The following is a 21,319-nucleotide window of genomic DNA, read 5'->3' on the forward strand; positions in this document are numbered from 1 at the left end:
ATAATAAGCAGTAATGGGGCAGTGGTGGCACACACCTTTAATCCTGGCACTTGAGAGGCAAGGCAGGTGGATCTCTGTGAATTTTAGATCAGTCTGGTCTACAGAGCAAATGCTAGCTTTTTTTGAAACCCTGTCTCAAAAAAAAAAAAAAAAAAAAAAGGTGATAATGATGAAAAACTGGGAAATAAGGAAGATTGGGTTGTATGCTAATAGAACACTTGTTTAGCTTGTGTATAAAAATCCCAGTGTATATAGTTGTTTTGTCTGTGTGCAAGTCTCTACATCACCTGCATGCCTTGGTCTTGTTGAGGTCAGAAGGTTTTAAATTCCCTGCAGAGTCACAGATGGTTGTGAGCTACTAGGTAGATGCTGGAGATTGAACCTGAGTCCTTCAGAATAGCAGCCAGTGCTTTTAAGTACCAAATCATTCTCCAGCACTAATTTAGATGGTTTTGTGGGTTTTTTGTTGTGTTTTTTTCTTGTTGTTTTTAAATACAGTTATTCTGTAGCCCAAGCTGGCCTTGACTCTCAATTCTCCTGCCTCAGCCTCCTGAGGCTATGATTATAAGCATAAACTGCTATGTCCAACAAAGATTTTATCCCCAACACTGCAGAAATAAAGGGTTACAGGATGGGATGCCTTGGGCATGTAAGGTTTCTTGGCTAAGATCTCTCACCCAGCAGGCTGTAGCTTGTCATGCTTCCATCAGTCCCATTCAGACACCCAGCTGCAAGCTCCATACTCAGCCCTGTTGTGTGGCAAAACTTTCTTGGGGAGTTGCCAAGTCACATGTATCTATTTACCCCAGTTAGGGAATCAACTACAGGCCAAAATACAGAAACCATTGAAGTTCATTTGGTGAGTTTTATTGGGGTGATACAGGAATATGGATGGAGGGGTAACTTAATGACTCAAAGATGGCTGCATCATCAAAGCCCACCCCAGCATGAGTGGCACATGTTGCTCACAAAGGTGAGAACCTAGAGCACACTGTACAGCTTCCAGACAGTTCAGTAGGGTGGTGAATGCCCTTTTCAAGTTTGGCTAAACCTCTTCCATAACTCAGTTGGTTTCTGCTTCTTCCGGGCAAGTGGTCTGGTCTTCCGGGCAAGCTTTCCTCTAAAAGTCGTCTTTGAAGCTCTGCCTGTCTGCCAGTCTAAACGACTCCCAGCTTTTACTCTTTCAGGGAGGGGCTTAGTGAATCTGATCACTTTCTGGGACTTCCTGAAACTGTTTTGAGTTGTTTACTTGCTGCTTAAGGAGCTTCCCTGCAGGATAGAATGTTTCAATCTCTGAGGATATTGTTATCCAAGTCCCTCCCGCCCTCCTTTTTCTTTATCTAGGCCCAAATCTACCTTCTCTCAAGAGAAACCCCTAGCAGGGATTAGCTTTTATCCCATTACAAGAGCAGTGGGTTTTCTCCTCTCTGGCACTCATCTCTTCCAGATCTTCTTCTATCAGCCCACACAAAGCTGCTATTTCCTGACCCCTTCATTCCTCTGTCTGTGTCCTGTTTATTCCCAAAGTGGAATCTTTACTTTCAACTGCCTCTGTCTCTGGAGTCTGCTGGGCTCAGACTTTATCTGAAGTTTCTTTGCCATAAAGTTAAAGCCGTAGTCAAGATTCTATGTTCTCTCTCCCCGCCCTCCATTTCCATCCCCAGTCATCCTGAAACGAGCCGTGTAGCCCTGTAGACCCTCATCATCTTCTTCCTGAGTATAGTGTTACAGATTTGATATCGTCACACCTGGCATCTCTCATGTTCCTTGCTTGCTTGTTCACTCTTGGTTCCTACAGTTGGTAACACATCATTACTTGTTATCTGTCGTCCCCATTTTAGAATGTAAGCTTATTGGCCTGTGATAGTCCCAGTGGTCATAAGACATCCAGGTTCAGCACTGTTTATATGTGTCTAGGAAATGATACCTGTAGGGTTGCAACTTGGCCCTCTCTCCCTTTGGTTCCAAACTCTCTACTAGTATCCAGGCATTATGTCTATTTGGTCAGTTAAAGTTGTCAGCAGAGGATGGTGACTGTTGGCTGTAATCTCAGCACTAGTGAGGCTCAGGCAAGATGATAATGAGTTTGAGGCCATCCTGTGCTATATAGTTAGATCCTGTCTCAAAAAAAAAAAAAAGGAAAACAAAACAAAAAAAATAATAATCCTAGCCCTCAAGAGGCAGAGGCAGGCAGATTGCTGTGAGTTTGTGACCATTCTGGTTTACATAGCAAGTTCCAGGGCAGCCAAGGCTATATATATAGTGAGACTTTACCTCAACCAAAACAAACAAACAAATACAACAGAAAACTTTTGTTTTTGAGACAGGGTTTCTCAGTTCAGAAAAGATTTTTTTTTTTTCAGACACCATTCTCTACTAGTTTAGCTGGGCTGTGGTTGGGCACACCTTTAATCCCAGTACTTGGGAGGCAGAGGCAAAGGATCTCTGAGTTCCGAGGCCAGCCTGGTCTACAAAGTGAGTTCCAGGACAGCCAAGCTACAAAGAGAAACCCTGTGTGGGGGCTGGGGGGTGGGGGGGGGGCAGATATGCTTCCCCTTCTCCAGTAAACCGCTACTTTTGGCTTGTAGCCAAACCATCAGTTAACCCTCTTCTATCTCTCATCCCCACATCAGCCAATCTGCAAACCTCAGTTCACTCTGTCAGCTGCCACTACCCTAACCTAGTGTTGCCTCAGCTTTTCCTGGGGAGGTATGAAGAAATGTCTGCTTATCCCAACCAGATAAAGTGACTCACTTCACCTTAGTATTCTGCCACTGAGCTAATAATGCCCAGCTCTGTTTACTTTTTAGCGTGAGACAGTTTCATTCAGTTGCCCAGGCAGGCCTTGAACTTTGAGTTATGGTCTTCCTGCTCCACCTTCCCATGGGCTGGGGTTATGAGCATGTATATGGTTTGATGAAACTCTCCATGTATGGATTGAACCCAGGGCTTAGAGTTGTCCAGGCAAGTGCTCTACCACTGAGCTTGCTGTATTCCTAGCTCTTGTGAGTCTATACACAGACCTGACTGGCCTCAAACTTATAGAGATCCACCTGCCTCTGCCTCTGCCTCCTGAGTGCTATTATTAAAGGTGTGGGCTACCATGCCTATCTGTATTCTCATGGAAAGCCTTAAACTCCAACAACAACAAAATCATAGCAAAATAGCAAAATCATACCTGTCTTAAATTGTATGGAAAAAAATTCCTGGGAAGAAAAAAACTTACTGAATATGTTTGGTTGCACAAGTAGCACAGTTTGGTTACCATTTCCTGTTTGGCCTTTTTTTTTTTTTTTTCTTCTGTGTAGCCCTGGCTGTCCTGCAACTCAACTCTGTAGATGAGGCAGGCCTCTGCCTCCCAAATGCTGGGATCAAAGCCGTGCGCCACCACTTACTGGGTTTTGGCAGGCAGGGGAGGGAGGGGTGTGCAGTCTCATGCTGTTGGACTTGTTGGCCTGCCTCTGCCTCTCAAGTGCTAGAATTGCTTTGCCATATATCACTTGCATGGGCCCAAGTCAAGGACATTTTTTGTATTTTCTACCTTGTCTTATTTGGAGGCCTGGCTTTGTTATTCTCAGTACCTTCCTCATGCTAAGATACCTGACTGTGTGACACCTATCAACTCCAGGGATTTGGAGCCTGGATGAACGCTGCAGAGCAAAGCTGGGACATTAACCCAGGGAGTCTGTGATGTCATACTCCATGGGGTCAGAGCCATGGGTAGACTTCTTTGGATGTTCTCCGCTATATCACTTCTGTGTGCAGTCTTGAAGGTAGAAGTTGGGAAGCAGCAGCATCATTGTGAACCCACATGCCGAGTACACAAGGAGGAAGCTTCATTCAATGCGTGCCCTGTGCCTAAGGGCTGTGAGGCTAGTCATTGCTGGTCAATCAAGAGTCAGCCTTACGCTTTTTCTTGGGCTTCCCCCAGGACAAGACTTGGCTATGGAAATGGGAAATCCTGGTAGTCTGATGGGGTTTGCAGTTTTGGGACCATTGGAAGGCCCTGACTGTACTCTCTGCTCCCATCCCTTCCCAGCTCCCCCTCCGGGGCTTCGTGGGACACTGGATCTCCAGGTTATCCGTGTTCGGATGGAGGAGCCACCAGCTGTCAGCCTCTTACAGGACTGGTCCAAGCATCCCCAGGGCACCAAGGGGGTGGGAACAGGTGACAACCCAGACTGGCCCACAGTTCTGTCAGAATCCAGTTCCACTGTTAAGGGACAACCAGAAGCAGGAAATGGGGTGTAACTTTTAACTTTCCTGGGGAGGGGGGGTGGGAGGAAGGAAAGGTGGGAGGGAGGCAGCAGTATCCCCCTTTGGCTTAAATCTCAGATCTGCCCAGCTTGGCCACCTGATGGAGAGTTTTAAAACCAGGTGCCAGGAGAATGTGGAAGGAGGGAGAGTGATATCACTGTCACATTGGGGCACTAGAAGATGCTTGCCCATGGCATAGCCTGAACTAGGCAGAAGTGACTTAGGCTGTTGGGCGATGTGGCATTGGGCCTGTGGAGAACACCTTCCCCAATCCTTCGCTGACCCACCCTCTAACCCCACACCTCCTTCCTCTCAGCCCCCCACCATTCTCCCCTGGCACAGTGCCTTATGCAGAGGTGGTCATGATGGGGTTTGAACTGAGTCCCACTACCTCGGGGGACACCTCTCCTCCCCCACTTCTGGCTCCTACAGCAGGAGGCATCCATTACCTCTTACCGCCTCATCCCTGCCGAGGGCTCCCTGTACCACCCCTTCACCTGTTGTCCTGTTGCATCTATTATCCTGTTGTATATATTGCCTTTGTTGACAATAAATTATTTTTTTTTTATTAAAAGTTCTGTCTGGGCCATCATTGAGAAAAGGGAGCAGCTTGAGGGGCAAGAAATTGAAAGGTAGTCCTAAGTGGGAGCCAGAGACCCCTGTCCTGGGCAAGGGAGCCATGAGCCCAGAGCAGAGCTTGCTTGGGCCTCTGGGACTATTGTAATTTGGTGTCAGTCAACCGAGAGACACCTTACTTCTTCCCCTATCACATTTTCTTTATTTGGCCTTCTGACCTACCTGGTAGGCCTCTGTCCAAGTAAAACTACCTAGAGGCACTCACACCCAGGGAGGTAAGAGTTACTTGGGTCTAAGCCAGGTGTGGTGGCACACACCTTTAATCCCAGCACTTGGGAGGCAGAGGCAGACAGATCTCTGAGTTTTCGGTTAGACTGGTCTACAAAGTGAGTTAGTTCCAGGACAGCCAAGTCTGTTGTTACACAGAGCAAGAAAAACAGTTATTGGGGTCCTCCTGGCCAGCCTGCACAGACACCTCCTCTGTAAGGAGAAGGTGGCACATCCCTGCTTTCTTGTAGGTCTGTACCCTCCACTACACAGCTCTTATCCCCCAGTCTCAACCCACATCTGCCTCAGGTCTCTGCAGATTTTGGACTTCCTGAGCTAGCTCTATGCAGACCTAATCTATGGGCTTTGGTACTTGCTGCCAAATGAACCTTCCAGGTTGCTTCATCTCAAATCCTAGGTTCTACTGTCCTGTTCAGAGTCCCAAGCAGGTATATAGTAAAGTGGAGCCACCCCACACTGCTGGCTGCTTGGCTGCTCCTGGTGAATTAGAGACTTAGGGAGAAAAAAAGAAGGAAGACTCACCTCAATTGGGAAGAGTCGGGGTGTACTATGAGATTTCACACTGAACCGATGGTGATTGGCCTTTTTAAGCCATCTGATACTCTCAGAAGGAGCCCAAGAATATAGGGGGTCTTGTCCAGGGCAGGCTGAGACAGGTGTGAAGTAGAGATGGCAGTCAGGATTTCAGGATTCCTTGTGTCCAGATTGTCTCGGCCATGTATGAGGACAGATGGGCCCCAGGACTTCTGGGTCTGTATGTGTTTCTGCAGATTGGCACAGTTTGTATGCTCCCTAACAATAGCACTCACTATCTCTGAAAGCACCGCGTTGGAATTGTAGATGGTTTCTGTCCCTACAATTGTGTGTTGACATTTATGCCTACTTGCTTTTAAGACAGTGTGGCTAACAAAGTATTGAGGAAACTTATCTTTGTGTTGTAAAATGATGGTTGAAATGCCCCTTCGATGTTGTGTGAGCCTGGTTTATCCTAGACTGTGAACTCTGGGGCAGGGACCAGATTGCATTGATCTGGTATTTCTGGTGCCCTGCATAGGGCCTGGCACGTAGGTGCTCAATAAATGTCTGTCAAGTGCTTTCTTGGTCTCTAGGTGTGCATTCTGTGTGACCTTTTTCTCATCTAGCCAGTAACTCAATTCTTTTTGTTCTTGCCTTTTTTTTTTTTTTTTTGTAAGATATTCTGGCTGTTGTAAACTGATCATCTACCCAGTGCTGAGATTATAGGTGTTCTCCATTATGCCCAGTCTAACAACAGTAGAAATGCCCAGTTCAGTTACAACAGAAAGAAGAATTAACAGTGACTCTTTGGAAAGAGCTCAGTGTCTTTGAGCTTATCTAATACTTACCACCATCTAGTTTCAAATTGGGAGTTCCCAGAGCCCCCTCCTGGTTAGTTAATTTGATATGAAAGGGCTGGTCAGGGGGCTGGAGAGATGACTCAGAGGTTGAGAGCACTGACTGCTCTTCCAGAGGTCCTGAGTTCAATTCCCAGCAACCACATGGTGGCTCACAACCATCCTCCATTATGAGATCTGGTGCCCTCTTCTGGTGTGCAAGCATGCATGCAGATAACTGTATACATAATAAAATAGAATCTTTAAAAAAAAGAAAAAGAAAGAAAGGGCTGGTCAGATGGTATGTGCCAAGCAAATCTAATGACCAAGTTCCAAGAGACTTGTGGAAGTTGTCCTCTGAGCTCTGTGTGCCTGGCACTCAAGAACTGTGGCACTTGTGCACCTGTCCTCACACGGAAGCATTGTACACACCTTTAATTCCAGTACTCAGGAGGTAGAGAGACAGGCAGATCACGTAGTTCAGAGACGAACCTGGTCTACAGAGAGCTCCAAGCCATCCAGGTCTATACAAAGAGACACTTCCACAAAACAAACAAAAAACAAAAATGCTGGGGTGAGGGAATTAATGGTTTGGCTCATGGCTAAGAGTGCTTGTTGCTCTTCTCCATCATCACCCACACCCAGGAACACTGTGCCTCTAACTCCAACTCTAGATCTGATGACCTCTTTTGGTCTCTGTGCAAACACACAGACACAAATAAAAGTAATTTTTAAAAACTAAAAACAAGCACTTGGGAGACAGAGGCAGGCGGATCTCTGTGAGTTCGAAGCCAGCCTGGTCTCCAGAGCAAGTGCCAGGATAGGCTCCAAAGCTACACAGAGAAACCCTGTCTTGAAAAACCAAAAAAACAAAAAAAAACAAAAAAACAAAAAACAAAAACAAAAAACAACAAGCCTTTGTCCACCTGAGTTTTAAAAACCTTCACCCAGCTCACCTCCCAGAGGCTGAGTAAGTAAGGGAGCATAGGATGACTCAGCTTCAGGTCTTCACATGACCAATGCCCTCGTTGCATTCTGGGAACAAATGTGCCAACCTCCAAAGAATGGAGACTAGGCCTTTGATCTTTACAACACTAGATTTTTTTTAAGATTTTATTTATTTATTATGCATACAACATTCTGCTTCCATGTTTATCTGCACACCAGAAGAGGGCTCCATATCTCATTACAGATGGTTGTGAGCCACCATATGGTTGCTGGGAATTGAACTCAGGACCTCTGGAAGAGCAGTCAGTGCTCTTAACCTCTGAGCCATCTCTCTAGCCCTACAACACTAAATTTAATACCTCAAATCTTTGGAACACCACATCTGTCATAGCAGATGACAGGATGACACTCTGTGGGGTTCAGATTTCATAAACACCAGTGAAGGACCCCAGAAGCAGACACTGCTAAGATCACTGGGACACAGGACACCTACCCTGGTTTTGTCATGGAGTCATGCTATATTGTACCCATTGTACAGGCTGGGAAGCTAAGGCATAGGAAGAGGAACATGATGACTTTTCTGCCCAAGCTAGTAAAAGGATCAGACTCCAAGCACAGATCTCTTGTGAAATAATCTTTTTGTGAAGAAGTGTCGCTCAGATTGGTTTAATAAAAAGCTAAATGAAGCTGGGTGGTGGTGGCGCACGCCTTTAATCCCAGCACTCGGGAGGCAGAAGCAGGCGGATCTCTGTGAGTTCGAGACCAGCCTGGTCTAAAAGAGCTACTTCCAGGACAGCCTCCAAAGCCACAGAGAAACCCTGTCTCAAAAAAACAAAAATAAAATAAAATATGTGTGTGTGTGTGTGTGTGTGTGTGTGTGTATTATATATATATATATATATATATATATAAGAGAGAGAGAGAGAGAGAGAGAGAGAGAGAGAGAGAGAGAGAAAGAGAGAGAGGGAGAGAAAGAGAATACAAACAGAAGGTCCCCGCCTTCTTGCCACATTGGACTAATGAATGTAATTCAACAAGGGACAGGCAAGTTAACCTTTGCCATCGGGAAATGCCTAGGGGGGTTCAATTATTCCCTATCAGCATGGGGGAAACTTCTCCCCAGTGGAATTAAAGGACCTAATGCCCGCTGTTAAAAACCATAGGGGGCTGGAGAGATGGCTCAGAGGTTAAGAGCACTGACTGCTCTTCCAGAGGTCCTGAGTTCAATTCCCAGCAACCACATGGTGGCTCACAACCATCTGTAATGAGATATGGAGTCCTCTTCTGGTGTGCAGATAAACATGGATGCAGAATGTTGGATACATAATAAATAAATAAAATCTTTAAAAAAAAAAAACATACTGCTCTGAATGACAGAACAGCTCTGGTAGGTAAGAAAGACCATAAAAGGAGTGTTTTGGCACACTTCTATAAATGACCAAACACCAAAGCTAAAAATATGGACAAATGGCATTGTAATTGAAGGTTTGCTTGATACAGGCACAGATCACCAAAATCTTGGCATCTAGATTGGCCTCTTCAGGAGGTAAAAGTTCAGTTTCTTGGAACTGGAACTTTATTTCAGGTAAAACAAAGCTCCAGGTGGGTTGGACACATAGGGCTAGAAGGACATATAGGAAAATTATTATGACAACATGATTTATTACAACAACAAAAAACTGAATTAACATACTCCAATCTCAGAAACAAACTTTAGAGAATACTTCTGAGAAAAATACTAGAAGGTATTTTCATGATCTGTGAAGCTGTACATGAACAAGACACAACAGCTGGTAATCTTTTGAAGTTATCAATAGTCCTTCTTTTAAGACGGTTAACTGATAAACCTGTCTGCGTAAAACAATGGCCTTTAACATCAGAAAAATTACAGACATTCGAACAGCTGGTACAGGAGCAGCTGAATACTCAACATTGTAGTCCTTGGAATTCTCCTATATTTGTCAATAAAAAGAAATCTGGAAAAAGGAGAATGTTAACAGATTTGAGAGTCATAAATAAAGTAATTCAGCCAATGGGCCCTTTACAGCGTGGAATTCCCTGTCCTTCTTTATTACCTAGAGAATGGTCTATTATAGTGATTGATTTTAAAAAAATGCTTTTTGGGCTGGGTGTTGGTGGCGCACGCCTTTAATCCCAGCACTCAGGAGACAGAAGCAGTGGATCTCTGTGAGTTCGAGGTCAGCCTGGTCTCCAGAGCGAGTGCCAGGATAGGCTCCAAAGCTACACAGAGAAACGCTGTCTCGAAAAACCAAAAAAAAAAAAAAAAAACCCTGCTTTTTTACTATACCTTTACAAGAATAGGATAGAGAAAAATTTGCCTTCAAAGTTCCTTCTTATAATAATTCCCAGCCCATTAAATGGTATTAATGGAAAGTTCAAGGGATGTTAAAACAGCCCCATCAGGCTGGAGAGGTGGCTCAGAGGTTAAGAGCACTGACTGCTCTTCCAGAGGTCCTGAGTTCAATTCCCAGCAACCACATGGTGGCTCACAACCATCTGTTATGAGATCTGGTGTCCTCTTCTGGTGTGCAGATATACATGGAAGCAGAATGTTGTATACATAAAAAAAAAAAAAAATCCCCAGCTTGTGTCAATATTTTGTACAACAACCATTGGAAAAAATTCATAAATACTTTCCCCAATCTGTAATTTAACATTATATGGATGATATCCTACTAGCTGATTCAAACCCATACCTTGGAAAAAATGTTTGAAGAAGAAAATATTGCCTTGCTGGGGATTACAAACTGCTCTTGGAAAAATACAAAGAGGAGGCCGGGCAGTGGTGGTGCATGTCTTTAATCCCAGCACTCGGGAGACAGAGGCAGAGGCCGGAGAATCTCTGTGAGTTCAAGACCAGCCTGGTCTACAAGAGCTAGTTCCAGGACAGCCTCCAAAGTCACAGAGAAACCCTGTCTCGAAAAACCAAAAAAAAAAAAAAAAAAAAAAGGAGATTCTATTAATTACCTAGTATATAAGGTAGGTTTACAAAAAAACAACAAAAGGTACAAACTAGGAAAGATCAATTGTGAACACTTAATGATTTGCAAAAGTTACTGGGAAATATTAACTGGCTATGGCCACAATTGGATTAGCAACTCAAGAACAAGGTGATAAGGTCTTAAATATTCCAAGAAAATTATCAGTTGAAGATGAGAGAGAATTGGCTCTGGTAGAAAAGAAATAACAGGATGCACAGGTGGATCTCTTGGATCCAGAGCTTGATTGCGTCCTCATCATTTTACTTTCTACTCATTCTCCTACAGAAATTCTTATGCAGAGAGTAGATAATATTTTAGAATAGATATTTTGCCATACAAACAGCATAAAAAAATTAAAAGACCCGTGTAGAGATGGTTTCTGAATTAATTCTGAAAGGAAAATTGATACTTTGTCAATTAACAGGAATAGACCCAGCAGAAGTTGCGGTACCTTTTACTAATGCTGAAATTTCCTCATTATGGGCAGAAAATGAACATTGGCAAAGAGCTTGCAGTAATTTTTTGGGAGAGATTAACAACAAATATCCTGAAAGCAAGAGATTTCAATTTATTAAAAGAACCAATTGGGTCCTTCCTCACATTGTGTGACCAATATCTAGAGTCCCTACATTCTATACTGATTGCAAATAATTCAGGAAAGGCAGGCTATAAATCAGAAAATTAAGTAAAGTGACTCAAAGTCCTTATGATTCCATTCAAAAGTCAGAATTATATGCTATTCTTACCATCTTAGTAGATTTTTCAGAATCTCTTAATATAGTTACTGATTCTCAGTATACAGAAAAAGTTGTTTTGTTTATTGAATCTGCTGAATTTATTCCCAATGATTCAGAATTGATATTATCTTCTTTCCTGCTTGTATTTTTGTTGTTGTTGTTTGAGACTGGGTTTCCCTGTGTAACAGCCCTAGCTGTCCTGGAAGTAGATTTGTAGATCAGGCTGGACTTGAACTCACAGAGACCTGCCTGTATTTGCCTTCTAAATTCTGGGATAAAAGACGTGAGCCACCACCACTCTAATGTTATTTTTTTCAATTACAGGAAATAGAAATAAAACTCATCACTTGTGTATAACACATATCATATCCCATACAGGCCTACCAGGCCCACTAGCAGAAAATAATTATGAAATTGATCAGCTATTGGTAAGAAATGTGCTAGAAGCCTCCAAATTTCATAAGAAGCACCATGTTAATAGCAAAGGTTCAAAGAAATATTTTTCTTTTTTTTGGTTTTTCGAGACAAGGGTTTCTCAGTGTAGCTTTGGAGCCTATCCAGGCACTCACTCTGGAGACTAGGCTGGCCTCCAACTCACAGAGATCCGCCTGCCTCTGTCTCCCAAGTTCTAGGATTAAAGGCGTGTGCCACCAACGCCCGGCTCTAAGTGTATCTTTCAAAGTGTGATTAGATCATTCTATAACTGTTCGTCCTGTAGGATTATGTGGTATACCTGTAATATGCTTTTTGCTGGAAAACGTAAAAAACTGTTTCATTTTACTAGACACATATGTTGGGGCATTGTCAGTCTTAATTTCTAAAGGTATTCATAATGGCCATAACCTCTGATAAATGTGTAATTACAGAATCAGGCTTTTCAGAACTCAAAGCAGTTGCCCATTGAAATCCTGAATATGTATCTATGGTATGGTATACATACTTTAATTTTTCAAACTCTGTAAAATTGAAACACGTCCATTTGCCAAATTTCATTTCTCTGAGTTCCCTTAGGATTACTTCCTTCATGTAGTTGAGTTTGGTTATATAGGGAACAGGTAGGATATTATCTTGGCTTGTTACCAAGTGATAGAAAAATATTTCTTTCGGCCGGGTGTTGTTGGCGCATGCCTTTAATCACTCAGGAGGCAGAGGCAGACGGATCTCTGTGAGTTCGAGGCCAGCCTGGTCTCCAGAGCGAGTGCCAGGATAGGCTCCAAAGCTACACAGAGAAACCCTGTCTCGAAAAACCAAAAAAAAAAAAAAAAAAAAAAAAGATATGAATAGGGGCTGGAGAGATGTCTCAGGGGTTAAGAGCACTGACTGTTCTTCCGGAGGTTCTGAGTTCAATTCCCAGCAACCACGTGGTGGCTCACAACCATCTGTAATGTGATCTGGTGCCCTCTTCTGGCATACACTGTATACATGATAAATAAATAAATAAATCTTTAAAAATAAATAAATAAATAAATAAATAAATGATATGCTTAATAAATAGAAAGGAGTAATAAAGGCCCCTAGAGATAGATTGCACAACAACGCTTTATTAACTTTAATTTTTAATGCTAATAAGAAGGGAATGACAGTTGCAGAGAGTCATTAGGTAACAGAAAAAACTGCTGAACTAAATCAACCTGTGTACTTTAAAGATGTGCTGATTTCAGGATTTGTTAACACTTGTTTACATTGGGGAAAAGGTTTTGCTTTTGTTTCCATAAGAGAAGAAAAGCTATGGATACCATCAAAATTGATAAAGATTCAATTTGAACATGAGAGACCCCTTGATCAGGAGTTCATCCGTGTGGCAATTCAACCTGGCAACAAGGAAAACTCCCCAAAGTTAAGGTTGGGGCAGGGTTTTGTTATTGTCTTTCCAGGAGAATAGAAGCATACAACTAAGGAATCTGAAGACCTTTGGACAAATGAGGCAGCTGAAGAAGAAGGGAGAATCATCCAGAGAAAATGTACCAAGAAATGGAGTAAATTATCCTGGTGGTATAGCACACTTCTGACAGGATAGAATTTCATAAGTCTTTCAAAATGTTTGCTTTTTCTATTCTCTACAGACATGTTGGGCAAGTGGTCTTTTTGTGGTCCCAACTCAATTCAAAACTAAAACTGGCTTTGGAGTTGGAATGTGGTTCTCTCCTAAACCCAAGCATGTTTGTTAAAAGAAAATCAAAAGCTTCTGTCTCATATCAGAAGAACCAACTGGTATGGCACAGAAGAAAACCAAAATCTAGAAACCATTATATTGTCACTAATCTCATTTCCCTCAGATTTATTTTGACTCTTTAAATTTTTTCTTAAGGTATGAATATTTTCTCAAAATTTAAAGTTTCTGTTTTGATATTAACAGTCATATCAATTACTAACTAATTCTAACCTTAGGCTTCATGTAGCTTCCTGTACGTGGTTTCAGGCTTGAGTCTAAAGCAGGAATTAGACATTAAGCCTATGTATCCTGGGTGTATTTAATAGAATTATGGTCCTTTAACCTCTCCGGGATCTGCCACATTGGACATTTAAAATGTTTAAGTTTTCCACAGTGAGCGATGAACATTCCTAACAGCACCCTTTGAAGTCTCCAAAAGATGATGGGTCCCCACAATGATGATTCTACCTGGATTGTGGCAACACCACTAAGGTGACAAAGATCAGCTTTAGACTACAAACTGCTCAGGACAATTTCAAGACAGTTAAGATGATACAGCCCCTGAGAAAACTCCAACCAGCACTTCAGATACCCTTGCATTGTCTCATCACACCAAGAAATGAATAGCAGCTGGATTTCCCAGGACTTGATCATTATCTCTATTTTCTCAGGGTCCCCTAAAGATGCCAGAACCCCATGTCAACAAGAAACGGTCTAGAAAACAAGACGCCCACATTGCCAAGAGGTGCGGGTGGTTTTTGGTCATTCCATGGAGTATGGATGTTTGTCATTTTGTACGGGGGTGGTTACAAACTGTTACTAGTCATGGTAAAGAAACTACTGTTGGAAGAAGTTTAGATTCAGGTATCTCTATATTAAAAGAAAAAGGGGGAATACAAGAATGATAGGATGGAGGACTGGAGAGATGGCTCAGAGATTGGGAGTACTGGCTGTTCTTCCAGAGGTCCTGAGTTCAATTCCCAGCAACCACATGATGGCTCACAACCATCTGTAATGAGATCTGGTGACTTCTTCTGGAGTGCAAGTATATAAGCAGGCAGAACACTGTATACATAATAAATAAATCTTTTTAAAAAAGAATGATAGGAGGGGCTGGAGAGGTGGCTCAGTGGTTAAGAGCACTGGCTGCTCTTCCAGAGGACCTGGGTTCAACTCCAAGCACCCCCATGGCAGCTCACAACTATCTGTAAACATGTTCCTGGGGATCTGATACCTTCACACAGACATATATGCAAGCAGTACACCAATATGCATAAAATAAAAATCAAAAAGAATGATAGGAAAAAGTAGATTATTGAATTTACTTTAATCCCAAAAGTAAATATTAATCTCAAAAAAAATTTACATTGGTGTGGATTTTTGTATATTGATTCAAATTTAAAGTTATTTTTGTTATTCTGTATATGTGTTTCTATGCTTGTTTAAGATATTTTTATGGGAGCTGGGCGTTGGTGGCGCATGCCTTTAATCCCAGCACTCAGGAGGCAGAGACAGGTGGATCTCTGTGAGATCGAAGCCAGCCAGCCTGGTCTCTAGAGCGAGTGCCAGGATAGGCTGCAAAGCTACACAGAGAAACCCTGTCTCGAAAAACCAAAAAAAAAAAAAAAAAAAAAGGATACTTTTATGGGGTTGGAGAGGTGGATCAGTGGTTAAAAGCACTGGCTACTATTACAGAAGACCCAGGTTCAATTCCCAGCACTCACATGGTGGCTCATAAACATCTGTAACTCCAGTTCCAAGGGATCCAATGCCTTCTGATCTTTGCAAGCATCAGGCATGCATAAAGCTAATGTACTTGTACATATCAAATAACAACTTTAAAAAATCTTTTAAAGATATTTTTATATTGATACAAATGTAAGGTTATGTAACATGATAAATAAAAGACCCAGAAACTGATACTGGGGTTCAGGCATCCACGTTGAAGATCAGAAAATCAAAGCAGTGGGCCACTAGCTCTTACCTCTACCTCAGCTCAGACCAAAGGAGCAATCCTCAAACTGCTCCCAACTTTACTGCTCCTCAGATTCACTCAGACTGCTATGCTGTCCTCAACATGGCTAGAGACTCAATGTCTTCCTATGTGGCTGGAAGAATGAATGCCAGCTTTGAGACCCTGTTCCTGTCTTAAATACCCCTCATGAGTCCTGGGATTAAAGGCCTGTGACCCCAAGTGCTGAGATAATTTTTGTGTGAGCTGTTTCTCTTTAGGACTGGGTAGATTTCATGTAGCTCAACGTGGTCTTAAACTAACAGAAATCCATCTACCTCTTAATCCTGAGTCCTTGGATTAAAGGTGTGTGCCTGGCTTCTATGGCTTGTGTCTGACTTTGCTTTCTGAATCCTCAGGGAAACTTTAATAAGTCATAGATAATATATCACCACATGGTTATTTTTGTTATGCTGTAGATATGTTTCTATTTTTTTAAGTATTGTACCTATGCAGCTCTTTTAATTATGTAAAGTTTTAGTTCTTGAAAGCTGTATAGTATAATAAGGAAATACAGGTTAATAGTCACCTATAACTATCGAACTTATAGTCATGTTAGGTGTGTTTTCAAGGTGATCTTCAAATACTTCAAAGATCTACAGAATATGACATTTGAGATGTTTTAATAACATAAAGCTTTAATTGACAATGAGACATGTCTGCTCCTGACAGCACCAATCTTCTTCTTCAAAAAAAAAAAAAAAAAGGATGGGGGCTGGAGAGATGGCTCAGAGGTTCAGATCACTGGCTGCTCTTCCAGAGGTCCTCAGTTCAATTCCCAGCAACCATATGGTGGCTCACAACCATCTGTAATGAGATCTGGTGCTCTTTTCTGGTGTGCAGATATATATGGAAGCAGAATGTTGTATACATAATAAATAAAATCTTAAAAAAAAGGATGATGGGCATCAAAGAACCTCTATATAGGAGTTTACTTTCTTTGTGGCAAAAGCTAGCCATTTGGGCAAGAAACTGCTCTTGTCTCGAATGTTGACAGTATGCTGTCCAAACTGGACAAGAAGACACAAAGAAAAGTGACTGCCAAACTTGCCAAGACAGGGTAGGACAGTCCTTCAAAATATTCTGCTTCTCAGAAATGTCTGTCAGATATTCTAGGCCTATGGGCTGAAGATGGATGCCCCAATCTTAAAGAGGAACCTTGAGTGACTGTCCAGGAAGCCAGCTGTCTCTGTCATTTCTATAGTTTTGGAAGTTGCTTGCTCTGCACTTCCTGTTTACTCAGGTCATGTTATACCCTTCTCAGCTCTTTGATGGAGTTGAAGACTAGACAGTTACAGTTACATTACAGTTCTCCCTAATCATGGCAGAAAGTAAATTAGGTACGAAACACTAGACTCTTCAGGAGAGGACAGCTGATGGAGTATTTTCTCTAATTTGACAAATACAAATGGACTGGATATTGTAAATGTATTTCTTGATAAATGTTCTTGATGTATATAGTTTCATTTTGATAAGGGTAATATATTTTCTTTCTATTTTGACAATACCTGATAATTATTCATATTGTATATAGTTTTACTGTGTTTGAGTTAGAACCTTTCCTTTTTAATTAGACAAAAAGGCAGGAAATGTTATGGGAATTTTGTCTATGGTATGGTTCCATGTACAATGGAGTCAGGTGGTGGCTGAAGAGGCAGGATTCACATTCAGCTGGCTGGAATACATCATGGAGTTCCCTGGTGGACTCAAGAAAGAGAGGCCTCCAGGAAAGAGGAGCTGGAGCCAGAGAGTTGCATGGGTGCTTTCAAGCTGGGATCACATGCCTTTAATCCCAGCACTAGGGAGATGGAGGCAGGAGAGATATGGCTGGGTGGAGAAAGTAATGTAAGGCAGGAGGAAACTGGAACTGGGAACATTTTGCCTCTGAGGATTCATGGAGGCAGGATCAGCCATTTCAGCCTAAGGTAAAGGTAAGAGCTAGTGGCTGTCTGCTTTGCTTCTCTGATTTTTGGCTTGACTTGAACCCCAATATCTGACTCTGGGTCATTTATTTTTTGTGCCATGGCTGTCCTGGAACTCATTTTGTAGACCAGGCTGGCTTTGAACTCACAGAGATCTGCCTGCCTCTGCCTCCTGAGTGCTGAGATTAAAGTCATGTGCCACCACCACATGCCCCCCTTTTTGCCTTTTTATTCTTTAAAAAAAAAGATGGTGCATGCCTTTAATCCCAGCACTCAAGAGACCAATGCAGGTGGATTACTGAGTCTGAGACCAGCCTGGTCTACAGAGGGAGCCAAGACAGCCAGGGCAACACACAGAAACCCTGTCTCTCCCCCCCCCCCCCGCCCAAAAAATCTGTCTGTCTATGTGTGCCTATGTGTGCATTCATGTGTCATGTGCCCCATTGGCATGGCAGCATCTGCAGAACCATCTCACCAATCCTGTTCCCTCTTGAAATAGGGTCCCATGTACTCAGGCTGACCTCCAACTTGATACATATCCCAGGATTACCTTGAATTTCTGAACTTTCTGCCTGTATTTCCCAAGTGCTGGGATCACATGCCCTGGTTGTCTGGCACTGGAACTTGAATTCTAGGCTTTGTGCAGGCTAGACAGATACCCTACCAAGTGAGCTATGCATCCCCAGCACCCTTCCTTCCACCCCACCCTGTTCTTTAATAATTTTTTTTGTTTTGTTTTTTGTTTTCATTTGAGACAAGGGCTTACTATGTAACTCAGGCTGGCCTCAAACTATCTGCAACCCTCTTGTCTCAGCCTCCCTAAGGGCTAGAATTACTGGCATGAGCCACTTGCCTGGCAGCTAGCTGACTGTTGACGAGAAGTCAATTCAGGACTGTCCCCTGATCCTCTAAGTGCCCAGGATGGTGGCAGTGTAGCAGAGGCAAGCAGAAGACACCTTCTCCAGTACCCTTGCCTGCCCTTGGCTTCTTGCCTCCTGTGAGCTGGAACTGGTGCAAATCAGTCCTTAGGTCCCTTGTCCCTAGTTGGACCCGAGGATATCCTGACTCTTACTTTTCTTGATCCCAGCTGTGAAGGCTTGCTGAGGGTGATCAGTTTCCTCCAGTTTTTCTTTGTCGTTTGTGTTCAGGTGAGAAAGCTGTGAATGGTCCTTATCACTCTCCCATTACCCAGCTGCTCCACCAAGTAAGCCAGTGGTACTGCCTCCCAAGCATATACCAGCTCATGGCATCTTGGCTCCTCCTGTTACAGGGGTCTCTTAGTTCCTTGCCTTCGTTTTCTTTTGAGACCTAGTCTCACATAGTCCAGGCTGGCCTTAATGTATGAAACCATGTTTGGTCTTTTTATCTCCAGGCCTGGGTGATGAGCTTGGAGGTGAGCACCATCACACCTGGTTTATGATGTCCTGGGAATTGAACCCAGGGCTTCCCATATGCCAGGCAAGCACTCTAACAGCTACGCTACATCACCAATCCTGTTCCTGTCTTGCAGAAAGAAAAGAATTTAGTCAAGAGACATAGTTAAACAGTTGTTTATTTAGCAAAGTTAAACAAAGCAAACATTCTCAAAAGTGGGTTGCACCTGTGGGAAGCACCCAGTCATGCTCTGCTCTGGAGGATAAATTGGTGTGTCTGTGTGTGTGTGTGTGTGTGTGTGTGTGTGTGTCTGTGTGTGTGTGTGTGTGTCTGTGTCTGTGTCTGTGTCTGTGTCTGTGTCTGTGTCTGTCTATGTGTGTCTGTGTGTCTGTCTGTGTCTGTGTGTCTGTCTGTGTGTGTGTGTGTCTGTGTGTCTGTCTGTGTGTCTGTATGTGTGTGTGTGCTTAGATTTATTTTATTGATTTATTGGTTTTTCATGACAGGGTTTCTGTGTGTAGCTTTGGAGTTTATTCTGGAACTCTCTCTAGAGACCAGTCTGGTCTCAAACTCACAGAGATCTGCCTGCCTCTGCCTCCCAAGTGCTGGGAATAAAGGTGTGTGCCACCACGGCCCAGCTAGATTTATTTTATGTGTATGAATATTTTGCCTGCTTGTATGTATGTGCACCTTATATATACTTCATGCCCTCAGAAGTCAGAAAACATGATTAGATCCCCTAGACCTGGAGTTAGAGACAGTTGTGAGCTGCCATGTGGATCATCAGGAAGAGCAGCCAGTGCTGAGCCAACTCTTATGGTGATATTTTGTTTATGATCTAATGAATAAAGCTTGCCTGACGATCAGAGTGCAAAGCTAGCCACACTAGTGCACCATACAAGCCAGGCAGTGGTGGCACACACCTTTAATACCAGCAACCACACTAATTAGCCATAATAGAGGCTGGGCAGTGGTGGTGCACGCCTGTAATCCCAGCACTAGAGAGGAACATAAGGCAGATGGAGACAGAAGTTCAGTGTATTTAGTCTTCAGGCATGCTAAGGACAGGATCGACACAGCCTTGGTAGAGGTAAGAAATCTCTAGTGGTTGACTGCTTTGCTTTTCTGTTATTCAGTTTGAACCCCAATATTTGTCTCTGTGTTTTCATTAGTCATGCTACAGTAAATTTTATAAGTTCATTTAGACTCTATAACCAAACTGTAATATAAATCTCCATCCATGCCATATGAAAGGATAGCATGCAATAATAAGTCACGAGGACTCTGTAGGCAACAAGATTTATTGTGTCTCATCTCATCTCAGAGCTGTTCACAGAGTAGAGGGATCAGCATATGTCCCCTGTATTGTAGTCCTTCTTGGTATGAATCCAGGATTTTTCAGGAGGTCTCCCCCATCCCATCAAATTCGTTTTTTATTATTTTTTAAGGAATCCATAGATTTCTGTTTCCCATGGAAACAAAGGCATAGATAGCCTCTCCCCCATTGCAACACATTTTCTGACTTCCATTTTAAAGTTAAAAAAATCCTTAAAATATATAGGCTAGTTTGATTTAGCATTTTAAAAGAATATATAATTCATTGTCTCTCAGCAACATTTGTCTGTTGCTCATCAGCATTTTAAACATTCAAAGTCAACAAAGCAGAATACAGGACCCAGATGCCCTATTTATTTCCTATTCTTATATGGCTTATTCTATTTATATTACTTTATTCTTTTAAAAAAGATTTATTTTATTTTTTATTTATTTATTTATTTATTAGTTCCAGTTAGGGAACAAGCTTGTTTCACATGTAAGTCCCTTCTCCCTCTCCCTCCCCTCACCCCCATCTCTCCTCCCCCACCCCAGCCTACCCCCCACCCCATCCACCCACCACTCCCCAGGCAGGGTAGGGCCCTCAATAGGGGCTCTGCAAAGTCCACCAAATCTTCCTGTGCTGGTCCTGGGCCCTTCCCCATGTGTCCAGGGCCAGAGTGTAACCCTTCATGTGGGATGGGCTCTCCAAGTCCCTTCTTGCACCAGGGAAAAATACTAATCCACCACCAGAGGCTCCCTGGAGTACAGAGGCCTCCTTATTGACATCCATGTTCAGGGGTCTGGATCAGTCTTGTACTGGCCTCCCAGACAGCATCTGGGGTCGATGTGCTCTCCCTTGTTCAGGCCAACTGTTCCTGTGGGTTTCTCCACCTGGTACAGACCCCTTCGCTCTTCATTCCGCCCTCTCTTCAACTAAATTCCAGATTTCAACTCAGTGTATATCTGTGGATGTCTGTCTCTGCTTCCATCAGCCACTGGATGAGGGCTCTAGTTCCTGGGTCCGTCGGCGGAAAGGATTTTATTATTTTATTATTTTTAAACTATTTTTTTATGACTGTCTATACCTATCTCTTCTTTTTTTTTTTTTTTTTTTTCTTCAGCATCTAAGCATACCTTCGATCATACTGTCACTATTTAGAGGTTTCTCAGCCTGGACCTGGCTTTTTGTGGGCCTGAAGCCTTCTCTGACCGTGTGAGCCAAATCTTAGACTGGCTTAGCACATGGAGCTGTTGGCTCTGCCCACTTCAGGTTGTAGGCAGCCACAAGAGCTGAGACTAACTATCTCAGCTGCACCTAACCATCCCAGTCTCACCCAACCATTCTGGCTCTGTAAAGTTCTTGTGTCCAGATGCTATAGGTGGTTT

The 21,319-nt window shown here is 42.9% G+C and overlaps 1 protein-coding gene across 6 annotated transcripts in view; it reads left to right on the forward strand.

Moving 5' to 3' along the window:
• Spindoc (spindlin interactor and repressor of chromatin binding) overlaps positions 1–21,319 on the forward strand; it is a 100,479-nt gene that overhangs the window by 11,755 nt on the left and 67,405 nt on the right. Inside the window, exon 6 of one of the 6 annotated variants that reach the window (XM_035441998.1) lies at positions 3,932–4,831. The exons of 1 other annotated variant lie outside the window; for it this stretch is intronic. In XM_035441998.1, coding sequence (XP_035297889.1) covers positions 3,932–4,251 — 320 coding nt within the window. In that variant the 3' untranslated portion in view covers positions 4,252–4,831. Of the gene's footprint in view, positions 1–3,578; positions 4,832–21,319 lie in introns of those variants that run through there. 4 more of the 6 variants (XM_027408396.2, XM_027408395.2, XM_027408397.2 and 1 more) reach the window with 4 other exon arrangements.

This window comes from Cricetulus griseus, chromosome 3, assembly GCF_003668045.3.
Source record: "Cricetulus griseus strain 17A/GY chromosome 3, alternate assembly CriGri-PICRH-1.0, whole genome shotgun sequence".
Lineage (NCBI taxonomy): Eukaryota > Metazoa > Chordata > Mammalia > Rodentia > Cricetidae > Cricetulus > Cricetulus griseus.